The 23,642-nt window shown below is 33.4% G+C and overlaps 3 protein-coding genes across 3 annotated transcripts; 2 read left to right on the top strand and 1 right to left on the bottom strand.

Moving 5' to 3' along the window:
• The first annotated feature begins 1,585 nt into the window (after positions 1 to 1,585).
• On the top strand, positions 1,586 to 3,106 carry LOC137815493 (uncharacterized). Its single transcript, XM_068618609.1, has 2 exons — positions 1,586 to 2,827; positions 2,915 to 3,106. Exons 1-2 carry the CDS (start codon positions 1,586 to 1,588, stop codon positions 3,104 to 3,106), a joined length of 1,434 nt encoding a protein of 477 aa, XP_068474710.1.
• A 144-nt stretch (positions 3,107 to 3,250) lies between these two features.
• Positions 3,251 to 3,802, top strand: LOC137815492 (secreted RxLR effector protein 78-like). Its single transcript, XM_068618608.1, has one exon. The coding sequence runs from the start codon at positions 3,251 to 3,253 to the stop codon at positions 3,800 to 3,802; it is 552 nt and encodes a 183-aa protein (XP_068474709.1).
• Positions 3,803 to 18,599: 14,797 nt separating this feature from the next.
• LOC137815437 (uncharacterized) lies at positions 18,600 to 19,456 on the bottom strand. The gene has a single exon (XM_068618566.2). It carries the CDS (start codon positions 19,364 to 19,366, stop codon positions 18,758 to 18,760), a length of 609 nt encoding a protein of 202 aa, XP_068474667.1. The 5' UTR covers positions 19,367 to 19,456; the 3' UTR covers positions 18,600 to 18,757.
• Positions 19,457 to 23,642: the final 4,186 nt, after the last annotated feature.

Here is a 23,642-nt window from a genome sequence, read left to right as displayed (position 1 = left end):
TTACGCCAAGAGCAGGGGAGAACATGGAGGATGTTATCAAGCTTAACAAGGAATGGATTGACACTGTGTTTGTGAGTGTCAAACCTTGGTCAGCTGACAGCAATCCGAGCCATAAGACAGTGTGGGTGAGATGTTATGGGTTACCTTTTGTCTTCTGGAATAGGGATTGCTTTTCTAAAATTATAGGTCTTATGGTTCAGTCGGCCACTCTTAAGGCTGTTGCAGATTCTACTACTTCATGGGAGCTACTAGAGTATGCTCGAATACAAGTAAGAATTTTGAAGCTGGAGAATGCGAAGATGGCGAAATGCGTGAGGGTAAATGATCAGTTGTGTAACATTCTTATTGAAGAAGAACCCCCGGAGCCTCCTAGAGGAAGGTGTGAGGATTTATATCCTTCATCTGAGTCGGCGGATAGCGTTTCTTTGTCAGAAACATATATAGAAGAGACAGATTTATCTGTGAACAATGAAGAGGAGGTGCCCAAACTATGGGAGGAGGACGACCGCCGTGCAAATGTGGAGGAGAAAGGGAAAGAGAAAATAGTGGAAGATGAACAGTACTCGTATAAGACAAAATCACCTTTTGGGGGCTCTCTGACAAAAAGCAAAGTAGGGCAGAGGTCAGAAGAAAAAGTAACTACTACGTATAAGGAAAGTATGGGGCATAAGGGAAGTGTAGGAGTTGACTTGGTGGGTGGTTCAGAATTAGGCTGCGGAGTAGGTTTAGAGGGGCCACTTGTACAAGCTGATTTGTCATTATTGGTCATGGAAGTGGAGCATAAAAATAACTCCAACAAAAAATATGGGGCTTTGGGCCGTAATGGGAAGATGGAGGCTCAAATAGCAGAGGGAGGGCCCGGTGCTGCAGTCCAACAAGGAGAAGAAGCGGAGGGGTCTGTGGGTAGGCCCGATGGAGAGGAGCCCGGTTAGTGCAACGATCAAGGTCTCACCTGCACGCGGAGAGAAAGCTCCGTAGGAGGTCAGCGAGTACCATCATATATACCAACCGTTGATGATAGAATTTCAGGGGATTGGGTATTGCAACGTGGGGTGTCGTTAGGGCCAGAAGAGATCACCAGGGTGGAGCACAAGACTGCAGGTGACGAAGACAGTGGAGAAGTCGGACTGAGACCCTAAGGTGCGTCAATCTTTGTTATCTCAGTAGGAGAGGAGGGGGTGAAGGAGAGAAGTAAATCCAATTCTCCACCACGTAGGAGGAAGAAGAAAGGCCTTGCTGATTTGGGAGAACCTTATTCCCACCCAAGGCGATCGGCAAGGCTGAGTGGTAGGTATGCACAGGTGGCCACTCCGGCTAGCAATAGGTATGAAATATCCTTAGCATCAATCTCTAATAAGGATATAAATAATTGTAATTCTCGGCTGAATCATACGTGTGAAATAGAAGAACCACCCAATCTATGGGAAGTCGGAAAAAAGTGCGGTTTGTTCTGCAGAAAAGATGAAGATGAGGTCATCAAAGAATATGGTAGTCTGGAAGAAAGAGATTTGGAGGTTGTGAACCAGTGTAAGGAGGGTTTTGTGAAAGGTATCCCATGATTATAGTGAACTTAAATATTAGAGGAATGGGGGGCAGTACCAAAGCTAGGTACTTGAGACATCTTATAGATAGGGAGGGAGCGGATTTTGTATGTATTCAAGAAACGAAAGCAAAGGAGTTATCAGATACTAAATGTTACTCTCTATGGGGGGATAACAACATTGGATGGTTACATTATGGAGGAGATAACGGAAGAGGAAGCCTTCTGTCGATGTGGTCTAAAGAAGTGATTAGGTACTCTAGCCATTTGATGGGAAAGGGGTATATAGTTGTTTTTGGCTGCTACATCAAATCTAATCTGGATTGTGCAGTGGTGAATATCTACTCCAGTTGCAACCTGGCTGAAAAGCAGTCTCTCTGGGCGGAGTTATCTAACATCAAAGTTACATCACAAATCAAGGTGTGGTGCTTATATGGTGATTTTAATGCCATAAGTCATAGCGAACGGAAAGGAAGTGCGGGCACGAGAATTCTCCCAAACGACCATTCAAGAGAGATCAAGGGGTTCAATACCTTTATTGATGACAATCTTCTGTTTGATATCCCCTTAGTGGGGAAAAAATTTACTTGGTTCAACGCGAATGGCTCGGCAAAGAGTAGATTAGACAAAATTCTTGTCTCTGGGGAGTGGATGGATAAATGGCCCATGTGCAAACAGTATGTTCAAAATAGAGAAGTGTCAGACCACTGTGCAATAGTGGTGAAGTCGTTGGATAAAGACTGGGGTCCGAAGCCTTTTCGTACCATTGACGCATGGTTTATGGAGAGGGGCTTTTGTGAAATGGTGAAAGAGAAGTGGAATTCCTACCCAGTTCAGGGGAGTGCCTTTGTAAAGTTTAAAGAAAAACTGAAGTGTCTAAAGGGTGATCTAAAGGCATGGAATAAGGATGTGTTCGGTGATATCAATACAAGTAAGAAGAGAACCCTACAGGAAATTGAGGTTCTTGACTGTCAAGACTGTTCTGGAATCCTTACAGAGGCTGATAGGTTGAAAAGGAGTGTGTTGGTAACTCGCCTAAGGGAACTTGATAAGAAGTTAGACTCTTTAGCGTGCCAAAAAGCCAAAGTAAGCTGGCTCAAGTATGGTGATTCTTGTACCAGATTCTACCATTCCACTCTGAGATGGAGAAGACTTAGAAATGAAGTTAAAGGAGTGGAGGTAGGGGGACAATGGTGTGAGGAACCTTGTATGGTGCGTCTAGAAGCTAAGAAGTTGTTTGAGGCTAGGTTCAAGGCAACGAAAGACCTCGGAGTAAGGCTTGATGGGGTTGAGTTTAAGTCTCTCTAGTTAGAGGTCAGTCTCAGTTTGATAGCTGTTTTCACGGAAAAGGAAATAAGAGATGCTGTGTGGCAGTGTGAAGGCACAAAGAGTCCAGGGCCGGATGGGTTCAATTTTAACTTCCTTAAGAAAAACTGGGAAGTTATGAAAGATGAAGTTGTGGCAGCCATGATTGTGTTCCACGAAACTGGATGTATTCCGAAGGGCTGTAACGCTTCCTTTGTTGCTCTAGTACCCAAAGTCAGGGATCCTGCTAAGCTTGAGTAGTACAGACCAATATCCCTGGTGGGCGCTTTGTATAAGAACATCGCAAAGGTGTTGGCGGAAAGGATTAAGAACGCTCTCCCTCATGTTATTGATGAAAGCCAATCGGCATTTCTCAAGGGAAGAGGAATCCTAGATAGCATTCTTATGGCTAATGAGGTGGTAGAGGACTTGAGGAGAGGTGGGAGGAGTGGTCTCTGCTTAAAAGTGGACTTTGAGAAAGCATATGACTCAGTTAGATGGGACTTCCTCTATGATATGCTACAAAGGATGGGCTTTCACAATAGGTGGATCTTGTGGATTAGGGGGTGTATGGAGAGCGCATCGGTATCAGTTCTGGTAAATGGAAGCCCAACGGAAGAGTTTATACCATCTAGAGGGTTGCGTCAGGGTGATCCATTAGCACCTTTTCTCTTTCTGGTGGTAGCAGAAGGTCTTACGGGGCTAGTAAGGGAAGCTGTAAAGGCCAACCTTTTAACTGGCCTGAAGATAGGAAGAAAGGGGACCCTTATGAGCCTCCTACAGTTTGCAGATGACACCTTATTCTTTTGTGAGGACTCCTTCATCAATGTGGTGACTCTGAAGGCTATCCTAAGGGGTTTTGAGCTAGCATCAGGGCTAAAATCAACTTCCACAAATCAAAGCTCACAGGTCTTAATGTCCTTGATAAAGACATTGAATGCTACACCAAGACTCTAAACTGCTCTACGATGAAAACACCGTTTAACTACTTGGGTACTGAGGTGGGGGGTAATCCAAGGAAGAAAAAGTTTTGGGAGCCTGTCATGAATAAACTGAAGTCTAGACTTAGCGTATGGAAAGGGAGATTCCTATCTATGGCAGGCAGAGTATGTTTGGTGAAATCTGTCATCACTGCGGTACCGCTCTATTACCTCTCTGTTTAAAGCTCCGGAGTCGATATGCAAAAGCATCATCAACATTCAAAGGAGGTTCTTGTGGGGTTGGGGAAAGGATAATAAGCCGATATCATGGATAAGCTGGAAAAACATTTGTAAACCGCGGGAGGAAGGAGGTTTAGGCATTCGTGACATTCGGAAGTTCAATATAGCTCTTTTAGCTAAGTGGAAGTGGAGATGTATATCGAACGAGAAAGGGAAATGGAAAGAGTGTTTGGAGTCAAAGTATGGTACGAAACAAGATGGAAACCACACCCCACTGAACCATCAATCTTGGTGGTGGAGAGATCTAGTAAAGGTATGCCGGCAGGGAAGGGGAGAGGGATGGTTTAAAAAAGAGGTTAGCTGGAAAGTAGGGAAAGGAGATAAAGCAAGATTTTGGGAGGATTTTTGGACTGGGAATGCCAGCCTTAAGGCTCTGTTTCCTAGACTATTCTCTTTGTCACTACATCAGGGCCAGACGGTGGGAGAGGTTGGGATGTGGGAGGAGTCAGTGTGGCAGTGGAAGTTAAGGTGGAGACGCAACAGATTTGAGTGGGAGGTCCCCCTCGAAACTGAGTTTTGTATGCTTATTTCCAGGGTCACTATGGAAAAGGATGAACAGGATAAGCAAGTATGGAGGAGGGACGAATCAGGGAGCTTTACAGTGAAGTCTGCATATAATGCCTTGAAGAGCCCGAAGGAGGTACACAAATATCGCCTTTTGGCTATCTTTGGAAGACAAAAGCGTTTCCTAATGTGCTCATCACTGCGTGGAGAGTGCTTTTGGGTAGACTACCAACAAGGGAGTGTTTGAGCAAGAGAGGGGTGATGGTGAACACCACAGAATGTGCCCTTTGCCATATTAAGGAGGAATCGTGTCAGCACCTCTTTGTAGAATGTAAGTATGCAGTACGGGTGTGGGACTTATGCTTTAGATGGGTTGGTATAAGGTCTGTCCAACACAATAATCTTAGGACCAATTTTGAAGGTTTTCCCCTCCCCTAACACTCTTATAAACAAAACCTGGTCTGGAAAGGTGTGTGGGCAACTGTAGTCCGATGTCTATGGGAATAGAAACTCAATTATCTTTAACCAAAGAGTTGTAGATGCAGAAGAAGTTTTCCACAATGCCCAACTTAAATCGTGGTTATGGTTGAAACACAAGGAAAATAAATTTTGTTACTCCTATGCAGAATGGGTTAAGAACCCGCTGACCTACATTTGCAGTATTAAATAACAAGGGGAGGCATATAGCAGGCTAGACTGGCTAATGGTGGTGTTGCTGGAAAGAAGGAGGATAAGGACTGGGTAATAGCCATACTAGTTGGAGCAAGGAAGTGGCATGGGTACAGTAGGTCCTTGGTGGAAGTGGCAAATCTGGAGTGGATGGGACTACAGTCGGTGGTCGTCGAAGGTATGCAAAGGTCAACATAATCGCCGGTCGGTGAAGTGGTGTTCTCCATAGGTCAACATGATCGCCGATCGATGAAGCGGCATTCTCCATTTGTGTGTAGTCGGTGGTCGCCGAAGTTATACAAGGTCAACATGATCGTCGGTCGATGAATCGGCGACCTCCATGCGTGCGTAGTCGGTGGTCGTCGAAGTTGTGCAAAGCTCAACATGATCGCCGGTAATTGAAATGGCGATATGTCAACATGATCGCCGATCGATGAAGCGGCGTTCTCCATATGTGTGTAGTCGGTGGTCGCCGAAGTTATTTGAAACGGCGTTCTCCATATGTGTGTAGTCGGTGGTCGCCGAAGTTATTTGAAACGGCGTTCTCCATATGTATGTAGTCGGTGGTCGCCAAAGTTATACAAGGTCAACAGAATCGCCGGTCGATGAAACGGCGACCTCCATGCGTGCGTAGTCGGTGGACGTCGAAGTGATGCAAAGGTCAACATGATAGCCGGTCGACGAACGACGATCTCCATGCGTGCGTAGTCGGTGGTCGTTGAAGTTATGCAAAGGTCAACATGATCGCCGGTCGAGGAAGCGACGTTCTCTATATGGGTGTAGTCGGTGGTCGCCGAAGGCAATGTGCATGGGTAACTCGTCGCGTGGCAAGGTGAATGTAGAGGGCCTCGGTTCTGGGCATTTCGGTAAAGCTGAATGTTGCTTGAGGTAACCTGCTGGCTGTATTTTTTGGTATGGTTTTCTCACTTTAAGGTTGCTCTGCCCCAACCATAAAGGAGAGTCTCTTTTGTGAATGATATAGGAAGTCCACTTCTGGTTTACTGTATATGGGTTAGGATACCCCTGAAGTATCCCCTTAATTTTATTTATTCATTGCTTATAAAAAAAAAATTACAAATATATAAAATCTCCATTTAGTACTTTGATGATTCCAAAAAATTTTAGATATAAAATCTTCCATAAAGAACTTTTATTCTTAAATATTACTTTTATTATTTTTTAAAACATACAATTTTTATTTTATTTTCTTTCAAACCCATAGTATTTTTCAGCTGAAAATCAAAGGCTAATCCTTGAAAAATACAAATCCCTTGAATAATACAAAATCAATTTAGTTATAATGCATCTTTCTATAGATTTTTTTCATACATAAACCTAAAATTGAAAATATAATTGCATGCGGTTAACAAACAATCATACTATCACTCCATATTAGTAAATATTGTTATTCTTTGTTTAAGCAAATGTGTAATTTAGAGAATTTTCATCATATTATATCTATATCTATATTTTGTTATTCTTTCCTTTTAAGTTAAAGTGTTTAATTTAGAGGATCCATATATACTTTCTATACGTGAAATATTTATATATTTATTTTGTTTTTTTAATTAACATGAATAAATAAGGAGTATTTTAGGGACATATCAATTTTATCATAAAAAGACAAGTTAACATAAAAAAAACAAAGGTTAACATATATATTATAATAATGTATGACCCTCTAAAAAAGAGTTGTGATTGATCATGATTCTATTTCTGCTCATTAGCTCCTAATTTCCATAATCCATAATCCTTCATATAATAACAATCCATAATCCTTTCCACACAGCTCTATTTGTAATTTAAGTAAAAACATTAATTGAAGAAAATGGTTAAATGAAATCCAGTTGTTGCATAAATTCTAAATAACCAATGGTACCTTACATGTGATGATGAAAAGATGACTAACAATTTCATTATCTTGCGGACATAAGGTAAAATCTTTGAATCTAGATTAATCCCTCTATTTTTTAACTAGTTCTTTACTCAAAATTTGTGTCTTTGATAGAAATTTAACTGATTTACTGGCAGGCACAGATAAATTTTCCTAAAAACACACCCTCGTGCATGTACTTGCTTTGTTGAAGTGTGGATTAGTTATTGCGTGGTGATCAAATGAAAAAAAGTGATTTCTGGAGAATGCTAAACTAGAAAAAAGATAGAGATGGGTGAAATCTGTGAGTGGCAGCATCCTATTTTTATTCACAATCCCTTGAAAAGTTATTTGTTGTTTTGTGAAGTGGATTGTTTTGTGGACAAAGATAACTACTATTCATGTCTTGCCGAATCCCCTTTCGCGTGATTCACTTTTCGTGCTTCACATCATACCCCAACTCCAACAATCAAATTCACTTCATTTGGACACATTATGGGGTTTAGAAGATTGAAAAAGAAAATGTGAAAAATGAAAGAAACGTTACTTTCAAAGGTCAAACCAAGCCACTATCATCGCTGGCTATTATGGCATGTTGAGTGGAGTTATTACTGCTTCAGTTAAACTTCATTAATATACTGTTTTTCTGCCTCCAACTCCAATAATACCTTTGCTTTCAATCAAGCCATTAACTCAGTTTAGTTAAAGGTGTTCTCCCCCACTAATAAAGTTGTAAGAACATTCATTTCCCATGAAAACACAAAAGTTTGCCAACACCCTTTTTCCTCAATATGAACTGCAAAAGGGGCTTATTAACTTTGTGTGCCATGAAAGTTTATGTTCGTGAACGTTGAATTCGTAAGTTACACATCTCACTACATCAAGTTTCAAAATCTGTTTGTTTTTATGAAAATGAGAATTCACATTGTTTAAAAGAAAATGAGGATGCAATATTTCTATTTATTTTATGTATGAGGCAGATTTTTCATATTAAACTATTAACCAAACCAAATACTAACTCGTTCATTGGAACTCGGCAAAGTAAAAGCTTGGTATCAGTATGGTTTTTTTATGTTTACAATTTTTTAGTTCTCATAAAATTATTATTTTTATTAAATATGGAGATTGAAAAAGAAATTTTTTCTAAGAAAAACTAAAATGAAAATTTGGTATAATTTTAAAATTCAAAAATTTATTTTATTGAAAATGGTCGGGTGTCGAACGACGTCATCGACCGGTCGAAAGTATATTTAAAACACAGTTATAATAAATGGTAGTTAAGGCAGTTGTGGAGACTACCTAAGAATCAGGGTTACATCCCATCAAATTCGGGTAATGTCTCAAAAAATCGGAATAACCATTCTAAAAATCAGCTAACACTGATACGTGCTAGATTCGAATGCTATAAGTAAACCATCTACAGTGCAATAAGATAAATTTTTATTATGATTATAAAATTAAGGAACAAATCCTTTTGAACCAGACATGAAAAACATTTTTTTGTTCTAAAAAAGATCTGAAACATATTTGTGCACATAAATCTTTATTGTCAATTTATATAATTCATAATTATATAATATAGATTTGTGTTCATGTTTCCTACATTTTAGAGATTATACATATTTTTGTATCCATGTCTATCGTATCAGTGTCCATGTTAGTGTTTGTGCTACATAGTTTATTTTCTATTTTTCGCATATCATTTATTAAGTAATCTTGTTTTAACATTATTCTTCATAATTTTACTATGTAATCTTTAAGATAAGTTTTGCATAATTATTTTAATTTATTTGCTTGATATGTTGTGTGTCCTTGTAAAAGATAATGTTTCCATTGAGTTGTATAAAGACAAAAATAATATATATATATATATATATATATATATATATATAATATTATTTTTTTAATATTATTTGTTGCAAGTACTTTTTGAAATGATTCTATATCAAATTTTTTTCTATATAGAGTGTTTAGAGTTTATAATTATTGTTGAAATTATTACTTTTTATATAGAAAGTTTAAGGATGTGGGACACTATGGAAATGTTTAGCTCAATTCTAGTTGTGTCTCTTACCAAATAAGATTGATTATATGTGTAGATATTATCAATCACTATTGCTTATGAATTTATTTAATAATTAGCAATTAAACTCTTAGAGTGTTTGATATTTTATTTTAAGGGCAACCTTGTATGAATAGAAGTTGTGTATTTGGTCAAACACAATAGAGATGTGATACACCACAAGTCAATATAAGAATATAATTAATTCAATAATTAATGATATTTATTATTATTACCAAACTTCAATTAATGGATAGTTTAGTGTCTCTTGGTTGTATTAGATTGTTCAGGTCCTAATATACTTTTTTTAGACTAATTTTATTAATTCTAACTAGTTTTAAGCGTCAAATCCAAGCTAATTTATACACAAATGCATTGAATTGCTAGTTGATTCCAAATATACTTATTCACTACTAAAAAAAGTCAAAACAACACAAAATGATTTAAGGCAATTACTTTAATTATTCAATATTCTATAACCCAATCATCCTTATTCAACGACGTCATTTAGTAAATCCATGATAACAGGAAATAAATTCCAAAAGTATTCAATAATAAAGATTAATTCTCCTTACCTAATAATTTGTTTCCCTTCACGCAATAATCCAAGATAAGAAAAGAGATAAAATAATTTCAAAATATTTAGAGAACTAAAAAGAAGTAGACTTTAAACAGAATTTGAAAAGATAACAAATTTAAAATAATTAATTAATTTATAACTTATATCCTTAAAATATAACTAGAGTTTTTATATTCATTAAATCTTTTGAAACTGGTAAAAATATGTTAGAATAATGATCATAATCATTATATTTGTCATATTAATCATATTTTTTTTTATAACTGAATGACTAAATAAATATTATCTTTTATAAAAACAATATTATATTTTTATACATATTAACCTTTATGTCACTTATTTAATAAAAAAAATAAGGAGACCTGACTTATTTATTCAAAAATATCATTTATGCATTTAAAACATTAAAATAAATGTTTCTATACCGTATTATTAAATGAAAAACGCCAACCGAATGCTACATTGTTTTTTGGTAGATATCTTTACATACTTTTCAATCAATAAATCCACTTAAATTGGTTGAGATAATATTATTTTAATTTTAAATAAGTTTAAATATTATTATTAAGATTAATCATCGTATTTTAAATTTTTAAAATAATATTATTTTAATTTTAAGTATGTTTAAATAATATTATTAAGATTAATTATCAAAATATTGTTAATATTATAATTTATAATTTTATATCTAAAAATTTGTTGAAAAAAAATCTATATTTAAATTATTTCAATAAAAAATTAAAAAGAGGAATATTAATTTTTACAATACTTTTTTAATCTCTTAGAAGACGAAGATTTATCTTTAGAAACTCGTCAATATCATAAACCTCATCAATATATGAAAAAAATTATAAATATATAATTCTATGTAAAATGCCTAGTTTTGAGTGCATGAACTTAATATTAGTCTTGTAGGTTTTGTAATTGGCCTCAGATATAATTGGTAATTAATTTGTTGGTTTGGAGTGATGAAATAAATTTTATATATTTTGACATTGAGTTAAATTGTATTTTAGAACATTATAGTTTTTATTTAATGTCATATATTATGGTATAAATACATTTTTAAAATAGTAATGCATATCTTTTAATTTAACGAATAATGTTATAGTATATTTATATAATTAAATAAATAGTTCTAATGAAATTTAAAATTAAATAAACAAAACTTGTGGCCCAATTTCACAATCAAATCCGTAAATGAGAAATTGAAGCATACACGTAAGGGGTATACGTGTAAGCTATCAGTAGCGAAAGCTTATCCCATTATATTATTACTAGCAAGTACAGATTGACAGATATACTAAGGAGTCGAACTGAACGGTATTTTATATATCTCCTCCATCCATCGAGACACTTTTTCAGAACAAAATGGTAAGAGCACAAATTTTTAAAAAGACAATATCTCGAATGTGGTAATTGATAACGGATTTGAGGTCGAAACAATAATTGATTTTTTAGAAAAAAAATAAAAAAAATATATTGAATGTAAAATAATTTTAAATAGATAATATAAATATTTGAAAATTAAAAATTTCTTATTTATTACAATTAAATAAATAAACATATGACGTAAAACAAAAAATTAAAGTAAAATAGTAAACAAAATCTAAACTTATCCTTTTTCACCATAGTAAATATACTATAATACTATAATATTATAATATTATGAAGTGGTAGATGCAAAGCAAAATATTATTAAGTATACTTAAAGCTCACCATAATATTAAAAAGAAAACATAAAGATATTAGATGAAGATATATTAGTTAGATTTAATAACTTATTTTCTCATTATAGTATTTTGAACTTTTTTCAAATTTATTTTTTTAATTCTTTCAAATTGTTCTTATTATTTTTAGAACTTTTAATTTAATCTTACTTTTATTTAAAAATACTTTAATATATTTTCGTCAAATTCATAAAAAATTCATTAACATAATGATAACATGACATGAACAAATCAGAGCTAATAATAACCATATCATCGATGTAAATAAGTAGAAGAACAAATCCTGTAATTGTGTTGTCATCATCCAAACTCGTTCGGGTATATAAAATTTGTTTTATAAAAATGATGATAATAATAATAAAATATAAAAAAAATTATGACCAAATTTTTCATTTCAAATATTAAAAAATTGATAATAAATTTCTTTTATTTTTTTGTTGTAATAAATACATGTTTTTAAAATATGTTTTGGGCCTAGCCCATTCAGGTCCAAGTTCTCTCAAAAAAAATAATAATAAAGCAAAAAAGAGGGAAACAAAACAAAAAAAAAAAAAAAAAAAAAGAGCACCTAAAGTTCACTCTTTCCACTCCTTTTTCTCATACTGACATGAACCATCTTACACACATCCAAAGCACACAGTTTCTCATTTTTTTCTCCTTACTCTCGCAGCACGTAAGTCTCACCTTCTTTCACCCTTTCATCCACCCTTCACTCATCCTTCAACTCCAATTTTCTGCTCAACACTCACACGTATCACTCATCACGCACAACACCCTACACTATCCATTACTTCTCACTCACACTCGCACAAACACTACCCAGGCCTCTCCCTCACCTCACACTCACACTCACACTCAACACTCATTTTTTTTACTCACCCCACTGCACCTTCCTTCACATACACTCACTCTTTCACTCTACACCATTCTTGTAGCTCTTCTCTTCTCTCACCGCGTTTTCTTCACAAAAAGAATAGTAGAGAAAAGATTAAAATCAGAACACGTGCAACACCCAACTTCACCTATATTGTTGAAGCTTGTTGTAATAATCAAAGTAATTGTAATTTGTAACTATATTAACTTACATACAAAACATATAAATACTTGTATGATATATATTCACTAATAATGAGAAAATTATCTCTTGTTTTCTCTAGACCAGTATCTGTCTGTGTGTAACAGATTTGAGTGAGTGTGTCAGTATTGCCTTAACCCAATATATTCATATCTAGAGCTCAGGTTGTGGATCTATGAAGGAGTCAAAAGAGAAAATACTGTGATTGAAACATTGTTATGGTGTATTTCATGGTTGTTGCAGGTATACCAGGAAATCTGTCCATATTTGATAGGAAAGATTATGACGATTGGTGTGTTAAGATGGATGCAATTCTTTGTTTCCAAGAAGTTGATGAGATTGTCAAGATTGGGTTTTAAGAACTTTCCAAGAATGTTGGAGAAGAGCATAAGACACTTTTTAAACAAAATAAGAGGATGGACTATAAGGCAAGAGTACTGCTGTATCAGTGTGTTTCAACAACAATCTTTCAAAAAATTTCAAAGGTTTCTACATCCAAGTAGGCGTGGGACACTTTAAAACAAGTTTATTGAAATTCTGGAAAAATAAAGAATGTGAAATTGAAAACACTTAGAAGGCAGTATGAGTTTCTTTCAATTAATGATAAGGAAACCGTTTCATATTATTTCAACAGGCTCCAAGTTTTGTTGAATCTGATACAGGCATGTGATGAAAGTATAGGAGACAACAAGATTTTTGAAAAAGGTGCTTCAATCTCTAACTCTTTAATTTGATTATATTTTGGTTGAAGAATCAAAAGATCTTGGAAACATGACTGTTGAAGAATTACAAAATTCTTTGGAGGCACATGAACAACGTGTGATGGAGAGAAAGAATGCCGAAAAGATTATTGAACAAGTCTTTCAAGATAGAACCAGTTAAAATAAAAATAAATAGCGTGGAGGACTAACTAAAAGATCAAGAGGCAAGTCAAGAGGAGGAAGTGGTTGTGGTAGAGTTAGAGATTCAAACTCTCAAGATAATGTGAATGATGGCAATGGCACTGAGTAAAAAGACAATTATGTTCCCAGAGGTAGAAATCAGTACAGAGACAAGAAATTTTTTGAAAGAAAGGCGGTGCAGTGCTACAATTGTGACAAGTTTGGTCATTACTCTTATGAGTGCTGGCCACGGTAGCAGTAAATAAAAGAAAGGTAAGAAGACTGATAAGGTAGACTTAGTACAAGATGATGAAACTTTTGATTCAAATCATGTGCTACTGAAGGTGACTACAAATTTTAATTAAGAATGCTCTTCTTTGTATCTTGATACCGGGTGTTCCAATCACATGACTGGAAATAGAGAATGGTTGATAGATCTTGAATCCAATGTTAATAGCAGTATGAGATTTGTTTATAATAGCACCACTGCAGTAGAAGGTGGCCCTCCATCTCCCTCCTCATTTGCATTATCAACATCATTGGGTCAAGTTGGCTAGTCTTTTCCCCTCCTTGCGTATTATTGTCGTTGTCTGTCATGTTCCTTGTTGTTACCATGTGGACACTCTAAACGGTTTCTTCTCAACCCAATGGTGGGCGCCAAAAATATTCTTACAAGTTCGGGTTCCTCCTAAAGTGACTTCTTTTGTCTTCTGCTTCCGGTTTTCATAGCCTCTAGGTGCGGTGGTCTCCGATTGATTCTTCCTTTTGCTAAATGAGTGGGGGAACTTGTAAAGGTACTCTGACGTTCAAGTTAGTCCGAGTACAATGTGCATGTGAGTCGAGAGAGAAAAATTACCTCTAGCACTGGGTCTCCTATGATATTTATACCTTTTGGATGGGCCTTGACTATCATGGGTCTGCTCTTGGGTCCAAAAAAGGGTCCAATCATGCCTTAATCATGTTTTACAACTAAGCTGACGTAATTACGATTAATTGTGGGTTTATTAGTTGTGTATGGATTAAGAGAGTCATTCGACCATGTTGACCTTCTCGGCTACCCGTTGTATAGAAGGGATTGGCAAGGTGTTGATTACATGAAAAGATGGTAAGACAACCTATATACATGATATCTTGTATGTTCCTTCAATGAAGAATAACCTATTAAGTCTCAACCAATTACCTGAAAAAGGTTACACCATGAATATGAAACAAAATTATATTGAGGTTTATGATCATAAGCAACAATTATTAGTCAAAGCACCTCTATCCAAGAACAAAACCTTCAAGATAGATCTTAATGCTACTACAATTCATTTTCTAAGTTGTTAACTTTGAATAAGAAAGATGATTATGGCATTATAGGTTTGGGCATCTGGCTAGCCATTAATACGCTATCCAAGAAGACTTGTGATGGTTGTGTGATAAGGAAGCAACCCAGGAAAATGTTTCAGATTGTTGTATCTCAAAGAGCACCTCAAAGAGCACCTCAAAGAGCCAAACACCTTCCCAACACCTTCCCAGTGTTGTTCATTCAGATGTACGTGGACCATTTGATGTTCCATCTCTTGGAAGTAATAGATATTTTTTTTTACTTGTTTTTATCATTTGACTAGAAAATTCCGGTTGTATCTAGAGTAATCACTTTGTGCTTACCGAGGAGGACCTTGTCTATATATATTGTATCATGAACAAGGTCAAAATCAATTGGGTCCACATCATCAAGGAACACATGCAGAAATCCATCAGGTTAAGTGATTTCCATTATCCATATGCTATCTTGATTTCTAAATTTTTGAATTATTTTGAAGTGGATGTTGAGGAAGAACAAACTGAAGTGGTGAAATCATCACACGAAGTGAACAATGGTTCACTTAAGTAAGATGGGATTCACCAAAATTGGTGGAAGATGGATAAGTAAGGATGGAGACCAAGGTGGTTCCTCAAGTGGTGTGCAAGCTGAACATGAAGAGGAAGAACAAGTTGTTGCTGTTGAAGGTGCTGGAGGATGAACCTGCTGTTGATTTTGGTGTTGGACCAAGTGTTGGGAACATAGGAAATCGCATAACATCAATGTCACCATTTGAAAGATTGATGGTGAATAAGATGGACAACTTGTGCTTTCATAGTGAATAAGATTGATGGTGAATAATATGGACAACTAGTGAATAAGATCAAGGATGATCTTGTGCTTTGATGTCTCCAAATCCATGAAGTTTAGTGGAAGGCTGTTGCTGCTTGTGTGGGTGGGTTTTGGGTAGATTAAATGTGTAATGCACTCTTTGTTTGAATCTAAAACTAATTTGAATCAAAACCTTTTTTGAAAAATATTCTTTTCTAAAGAAGTGGAAAAACAACCTGTTGTTTTGTCATTTCAATCGGTTGTTTAACACTTAGTGTTTTTTGAAAAGGGTTTGAAGTTGTTTGACTTGGTTGACTTTGCTATCAAACCAATTCAATCGGTTGTTTCGAGAATTCAACTAATTGTTTTTTGAAAATCCATGACAGATTTATGTTAAGTTTGGTAAATCAGTTTTAAATGATTTCTAATTGTTTTGGCTCCTGCTTTAAATGTTTTTAACAAACCTTTGGAGTATATAAAGGTTGTTTTATGCTCCTAAAGGTATTGAAATAGTTTAGACATTTTGAGATTGAGAAAACAAATTTGAGTTTTCAAGATTTGCATCAAGCTTTTGGATTTTCACAAAGGAATGGAATAGGATTGTTGTAATCTTTTGTTTTTGATATTGATAAGGTGTAATCCTTTATTTATCACTTGTATTTATGAATATTGGTGGTGTAAGAAGAATCAGAGGGTGTTCTGTGGTGTTGTGTGCCAGAGGAAGTGTGTGGTTTGAGGTGTTCAAAGTCACTTCTTTGGTGTGGTTGTTTGTAATCTGGATTTTGATTGCATAATAGATACCCAGTGGTTTCTGGGGAATGGATGTAGCTCTTAGGATAAGAGTGAACCAGTATAAATTTCTTGTGTGTTTTTCTCTTGCCCTAAACTCATTTACATTATGCTTTTAAGTTGTTTTAATCACTGCTGATAAAAACAACCGATTGAATTGCAAAAACAACCGGTTGATTTTCTGAAAATCAACCTAAACAATTTTGTTTCATTGTTTCCTTGATTTCTTTCTCTGTGATTCTGCATTGGAGTTCATTATACCTTCAAAGTTTGCGAAAATATTTTATAAACAATTCACCCCCCCCCCCCCCCTCTTGTTTAAGGTCATATATTCTAACAAATTATGATAAATTCTTATGTGTTGATCTCTGGTTACTCTTATTGTTGCGCATGCTTTCTTATTTATTATATTCTTCCAACTAGATAATCAATTAGACAATCTGCCTACATAACTATATTAGATTATCTAATTTATTCTTATTAGACGGTCTAAGAGATAGTCTATCTTTATCCAATGTAAACAGAGTTTAAGGCTTCATTCAACCCCCGCTTCTAGAGCCAACTGCACTGTAACTCTCAATTTTCTCATAATTTTCTAAACTAATTGCATTTCCTTTTTTTTTGTTCTTAATTCTTTATTTATATTTGTATTTTGTATAGAGTATTAGAGTTTTTATAAAAACTGCCTTTTACAGCTTACATTTTACTTGAACCGTCTAACAGTTGCTTTGATAATTTATAAGAACAATTTTTAATTAGACTTTGCCTTGAGAAGCTTCAATGACAATGATTTGACTATGAAGAGTACAAAAAATTGAGTTAATGAGTTAAAATTTGTAGAACTTGCACTAAATGGTCAAAAGTCATTGGTCAACAAAGCACTAAAAGGTCAATGAAAACTTAAAGAAGAAGTTGAAGTTAGTTTAGTTAGTTTTAGAACAGTTTTGTGGGCTTGATTTTTGTTAGAACCAATGCTCATCCATTTGTTAAGTTTTGAATCTCTATAAATAGATATTAGTTATAGAAGTAAAGACATCAATTCATATAGCGAGAGACACTTAGATAATGAGTACATTAGACACTTCGTGGCAGTAGCTTAATTAGTTTAGTTTTTTGTTTTCTCTAGTTTTAGTTTATTTTAGTTTTTGATGTTTTCAGTTTTATTTAGTTCTTCGAATTATTCTTCTTCTCGTGGTTCCTCTCCTCTTTACATTTTGTATTGATTTACATTATGCATTTTATCTTTTGAAATGAATTTAGTTCTAGAATTGGGTAACAGTGAATTAAAAATCATGTATGATTATGCTTTGTTTAGTGTTTTATTCTTCAATTTGGAATTCTATTTTTGATCGAAAGTAGTTTTTTAAGAACATACAAATCAATTGGTTATGTTTTCTTCAGTAGCAAAGAATCCAGATTTGGGTCTCTTTCGTTTGAAGTTGAAGATTACTGAAGCATGGTTTTAAGTCCCTGTTTTTCATTCCAATATTGAATTTTGCTTTTTTTGTTTGTAATACATTTCAATTCTTGTTCATTTATGTTTCTACACTTTTCCTTTTCATTTATGTGAATAGAACCATTAGACGATCTAGTAAGAAATTATTTGTTAGACGGTCTAATAATTGTACTTAGCTTCATTTTCATTTATTTTTATGTATTTCTTTTTCAATTCTTTACATTTCACATGTTGATAAACGGTCTACTAGATTATTGTCTATAGACGGTCTATTCTTAACTTTGCTTTACATCCCAATTCATTTTTCTTTACAATTTTAATTTGTTCCCCTCAATTTTAATTTATTAAGAGTAATATGAATAATGAAAATATAATATACAAAATGTCTCTTTTGAGGATTCCAACTAGGTTCGTCCGATACCACATGAGGGAATACTTAGTTTTATTTTTAAAATTGACACGACTAAAACAGTTCATCATTCACCCTATAACTCACATCGTATACCTTTAGAGTAGGTAATAAGAATTGTGATCATGTGCAGGAACTTAATCATGAGATTAAACCTCATTTAAGCTTTCTAATTACGTTGCCAGGACTCAACCATGCTTCAGGAATGGACATTGCATGGCTCGTCATTTCTGTTAGAAGATTATTTTTTTTATTTGGTTTCATGAAGAGGATGTAGTTTACTCACGATTTGTACTCTTTCTTTTTTATTTTATTTTGACTTCATATAAAAAAATTCTACAAAAATCTAGACAAATTAAACCAGACATGCAATAGGAAATTGACGGAATGGAACAAGCATTTGATATAATTTGATTTTAAATCAGTTGTATGTATGAAACATCAAACTTCTGTTATTTACAATGCTACAAAGTTTCTGTGCAGCTTTTATTTCCTGAGCTATTTGCATTCAAATTTGGATTGAACAAACTAAAATCCAAGTATTCTTAACTAACCATCTTGGGAGCAGAAATTTCAGTGTTACATATAGGGCAAACCTTCTTCATTTGAAGCCACTTGCTTATGCAATCTGTATGATAAGGGTGCTCACACTGAAGTGATACCAATGCTTCACCTTCTTCATATTCAACCTGGCAAATCACACAAAGATTTATTCCACTTTTGCTCTCAGCAGAATGGTAAGTGTGAGAATGCAGACATGAACAAATTTCATTTGCTGATAACCCTCTCTTCTCTTGCCCTATAAAGTCTCCCAACTCAATCAACTCCTCATAGGTCAACTCATCCACATCGATCTCATCTTCCATTTCCTCCTCCTCATCATCATCATCATCATCATCGTCCTCATTGCTTCCTTCACTCTCAAGAAACTGAAGTTCAGATTCAAACTCTTGACTCAGGAAAAAGTCAGAATCCTCATCATGGTCATTATAAGAGGACTCACTCTCACTTCCACTTTCTAACGATGCAAACGTTGTGAATGTGCCACTTTGCTCCTGCAAACCATTTTCTAGAGCAATATTGTCAGAACTATCAACTGGGTTGTGTGATGGTGCTTTCTGGGATGGTTGTTTGCCTTCTTCACGTTGATCCATTGAAGAACAAAAATGGATAATTTGCCAAAAGAATTTGAGTTGGGGTTTGGGAAGAGAAGAATGTGTTAGAGGTATTTGAGGAGATGAATGCAAGCATAAGATATTTGGAAATTTGTTTGAAGATGAACAAAACTTGCATGTCAAGTAATAGAAAACCGTTTTCATGTATGCTTATCAATATTCCAGATTCTTGACTATTCCCAGTGATATCTCCTTAACTTTTCTCTTTTTGGATAACACAGCGTAGGTGCGAAGCAATAGCAAAACATTATCCGTAAGTTGCAATATACCTTATTCCAAAATGGAAGGTTTCATCTACCAATTATAGTTAATTAAATTACCCTGTGATTGTATATATACAGTAAGTTAAATTATTGGAGTAATCTGGTTCTAGTTTATATTCATGTTTAAATTTAATTAATTAATATATATATATATATATATATATATATATCATGAGAATATTTTCACGGTGTTTTATTTAATTACAGATTATTATATAATTCAAAATGATTGATATTTATATTAATTCTTGAGTAAAACACTCACATAGTACATTAATTTAAGTAGAATGAAAAGACAATGTAATTTTATTGCATAATTATTGAGTCGTGGATGGCCGTTATGACAAAATTATTATTTTTATAATAATTATTTTATGAACATATTTATCTTAATTTTTTAAAAGTAGAATAACAATAATTAAATTATTCACATTTCAATATATTATTTTTAAAAAGTACATATTATTTAAATTTAAATCTACATAAATCCTAATCTTCATAAAATACTAAATACTATTCTATTAATATAAAATTTTGTTTACATATATAACGCGAAATAAACTTTTAAGGTAGAATCCGTAGTCATGCATATAAAGAACATATGTTAAAAAATATTAACTCCCTATATAGGTTTGATTACATTAAAAATGGTCTGTGAAAATAATTCAAATCAATGGAATAAAATTATTAAATAAAAACTAATTTTAGAGACCAAAATAGTTTGTTACTATATTAACTAAATTAGAGATCATTTTATAAACTAAAAAATCATTTGTATTTAAAGTAGTTTCATTATTTAATAAAAAAATTATAAAATAGTTTCTAAATTGTTATATAATCATTAACTACTACCTACTTTATATTCTAAATTAGTTTCTATTAGTCTTTTAAAGACTAAGTTAGAATCTAAAATATTAGTAGTTAAAACCTTGATAACTAATTTATTAGATATCAATTTAGAAACCATTTTATAATTTTTTTATTAATAATAGAAATCATTTATATACCAATAATTTTTTAGTCTCTAAATAATATATAATTTAACCAATATAATGACTAATTATTTTTTGACTCTAAATGTGATTGTTATTTAATTATTTTCTTGTAGTGAATACACACATAAAAGGAGAGTTAAGTTGTGTATTTATACTTTGTGTAATTTTTCCAAGATATTGTATGTTGATGTACTTGACAAGTGATTTGTCAAAAGTTTTCCAAACACTTAGTTCATAAAAGTCTCATTTAGTTAATTCAATGTGATATAATGAACACCAAATAAATAAAAGAAATATTTATGTTAGGAATTTTATTAATTCGTCTAATAACGCAAACTACGTCTAATTCTCAATTAATTGATTGAATTTTCACTACGTAGAATATCGCTGCAAGTTACAACATAAGTAAAATTTAGACATCAGTTACTAGCTAAAAGTAATTCATGTATTATTTAAAAATCCCCCATTCTTGGTTAATAACTCGAGTACTTTTGGTTAGACAACCCAAAGTGTTATTTGAAACACAATCACTTCTGATTAAAACTGAGTATTATTTGAACCACAAACAATCATGGCTAAACAAACCGTGTTTGTAAAATGATGTGATATAAAATATAACAGGGTGTGCTCACGAGAAAGGATCAACATCTTTAGACATATACAAAGGATAAACACTCTTATAGGTTGATAAAGCAAACACATTAGTGTTCTCACAAAGATTTGTCCCTACCAAATAAAACAAAGGAGCTTTTGAAAATTAGTTAATTTTAATTATACGTTTCTAGTTTTGCTTCTTTTTTTTTTATTTTGTAATTTTTTTAGTTATATTTTTTTTTCTTTATTTTAAATTTTCTGGTTTTAGTTAATTTTTTTGTTACAAAAAATAGTTTTTATTTTTTATTTCTAAAAAAATATATTATCTATTTTTTCTTTATTTTAAACTTTTAGTTTTTATTTTATTTTTTCTATTTTTAAAAAAAATATTTTTTATTTGCTTTTTGTGTTAATCCTTGTTTTAGTTCTCTTATGATATATGATAATATGAGAATAAGTTTCTAGAGACCAATTGCAGTCAGATTTAGAGATTGAGAAGACAACTCAGGAAGAATAGAAGTAAGAAAAGAAAAGTGTGGAGAAGTTAGAAAAAAATCTTCAACTACGTTTGTCCCTTACATTGAGATAATTCAAGAAGAAAGTAACATGGCTAAGGAAGGACAACCAGCACCTAGAATAACACTAGTTTAATCCTATGGAGTAGTGGAGTTGGAGGACCCAATGTCACACAACAACTGGGTAGTCAATGGTCAAAGGCCGAAGCCTTATTTAAGTGGTGAAATTGAAAGGCTCATCACCATGATTTTTTTGAGGGAGCTATAAAGAAACAGGCGTCAAGTTATATAACATTAAACAAACGCTTGTTGGGGGTAACCCAGTATTTAAATTATTATGTTTAGTTTTTATGTGTTTTGTTTAATTTTTGTTTAAGTTGTGTGTTGTGTGGTGAAACCAGGTTTGATGACCCCAAAATAGTTTGGATCATTTGTTGGGGACAGGTACTATTTTCCGGGGGCAGATCCAGCAGATGAAGTAGGACCATCTACAATTGTAGATGAGGAATTTAATATAGAGTTGTATGAATTGCTAAGTAGAGAAGATTGAGCATAAAATAGGACAAAAACATGGTTTTATCTTTCTAGTTATTTCTTTTCAGTTGTTTAGTTTGCTTATTTATTTCTTTCCACACATTTAATTTGCTTACATTTATATTGTTGAGGTATTTACAGTTTTAATTTAATTGTTGAGGTATTTACAGTTTTAATTTAATTGTTGAGTTGTTTTTTCATATTTATTTTTTCTTAAATAAAAAGAACTGCAATATTAAATTTGAATTGTGAAAAAAAAAGACTTTGTGTTTAAATATTAAATAGTGAAATGAATAACACACAGGTTAGAAAAGAAATTGTGATTGAATCCCTATTCAAATGTAGTTGAAATTGTGATACATGAAAACTTAACATGATGATTGATTAGAATAAAGAATGGCAAAACAATAAGGAATGAGAGCAATTAAACCAATAAATAGAGAAAAAACACTTACCTATGAGCTTATGAGAAGAAATTTTGTGATGAATTGTCATTTTATTGTTGTAGTCTGATCTAGGAAGTTGATTGTATCCATATTTTCTATATTTGAAGTTAGAAGAACCATAAGTTCTAATTTAATCTGTTATTTAGTGAATAAAGTTATTTTGATATTTAAATTCAAATATGATTTAGTTATATTCATTTACTTTGCTTGAGGTCAAGCAAGATTCTAAGTTAGGGGAAGTTGATAAGTGTCATATTTCAGTAGTATTTCATATTAAAATAAGGCACTTATGGATATTTATTGATAAAATAACTATAATATAACCCCTAATTTATGAATTTAAACCTTTTTACATATTTTGTGATTATAATATGAATAAGAACGAATTATTCCCAAATTTGTCTTAATTACATAATTCTAAGGGAAAATGGAGATGAAAGGACAAAAGAAGAATATAAAAGATAAAAAGGGAATGTTGGAATGCTCCAACACTCGCCCAAAACTTGCCTAAGTCAAAAACATTCTAGAGGATCTCGCCCAAGCGAGCCTAGTCATGCCCAAGCAAGATCACTCCAGAGACACTAGGCTTGTTTTCGTCCAACTCGCCTAGGCGAGCCTAATCACGCCCAAGAAAGAAGTCATTTAACACAAGCCCTATTAGGTTTAATATGAGGCGTGAGGTAAAACCCTATACAATCATTGAGAAAATAAAAGGTGATAGAAAACCCTAGAGGAGGCAGTCGTTAAGGAGAAATATCATGGATCTTCTTTTCTTGCTTTCCATGCTTGTAATGACCAACATGAGTGACTAATTCTACCCTTTGGGATTGGGAGTAATATATTTAAACTCTTATGTATTGATGTGATATTTAAATATAATATTTTGTTCTTCATTGATGATCGGTATT

Source organism: Phaseolus vulgaris, chromosome 1 (assembly GCF_051622355.1).
Source record: "Phaseolus vulgaris cultivar YP4 chromosome 1, ASM5162235v1, whole genome shotgun sequence".
In the NCBI taxonomy this organism is placed as follows: domain Eukaryota; kingdom Viridiplantae; phylum Streptophyta; class Magnoliopsida; order Fabales; family Fabaceae; genus Phaseolus; species Phaseolus vulgaris.
Note: the sequence above shows the minus strand (reverse complement) of the source record. Positions and strands in the feature narration are given on the sequence as shown.

Coding starts and splice junctions, on each gene's coding strand:
- LOC137815437 (XM_068618566.2), bottom strand. CDS start 19,366: ATGGATCAACGTGAAGAAGGCAAACAACCATCCCAGAAAGCACCATCA.
- LOC137815492 (XM_068618608.1), top strand. CDS start 3,251: ATGGCTAATGAGGTGGTAGAGGACTTGAGGAGAGGTGGGAGGAGTGGT.
- LOC137815493 (XM_068618609.1), top strand. CDS start 1,586: ATGGGGGGCAGTACCAAAGCTAGGTACTTGAGACATCTTATAGATAGG. Junction 2,828..2,914: donor TCGGAGTAAGGCTTGATGGG/GTTGAGTTTAAG, acceptor GCTGTGTGGCAG/TGTGAAGGCACAAAGAGTCC.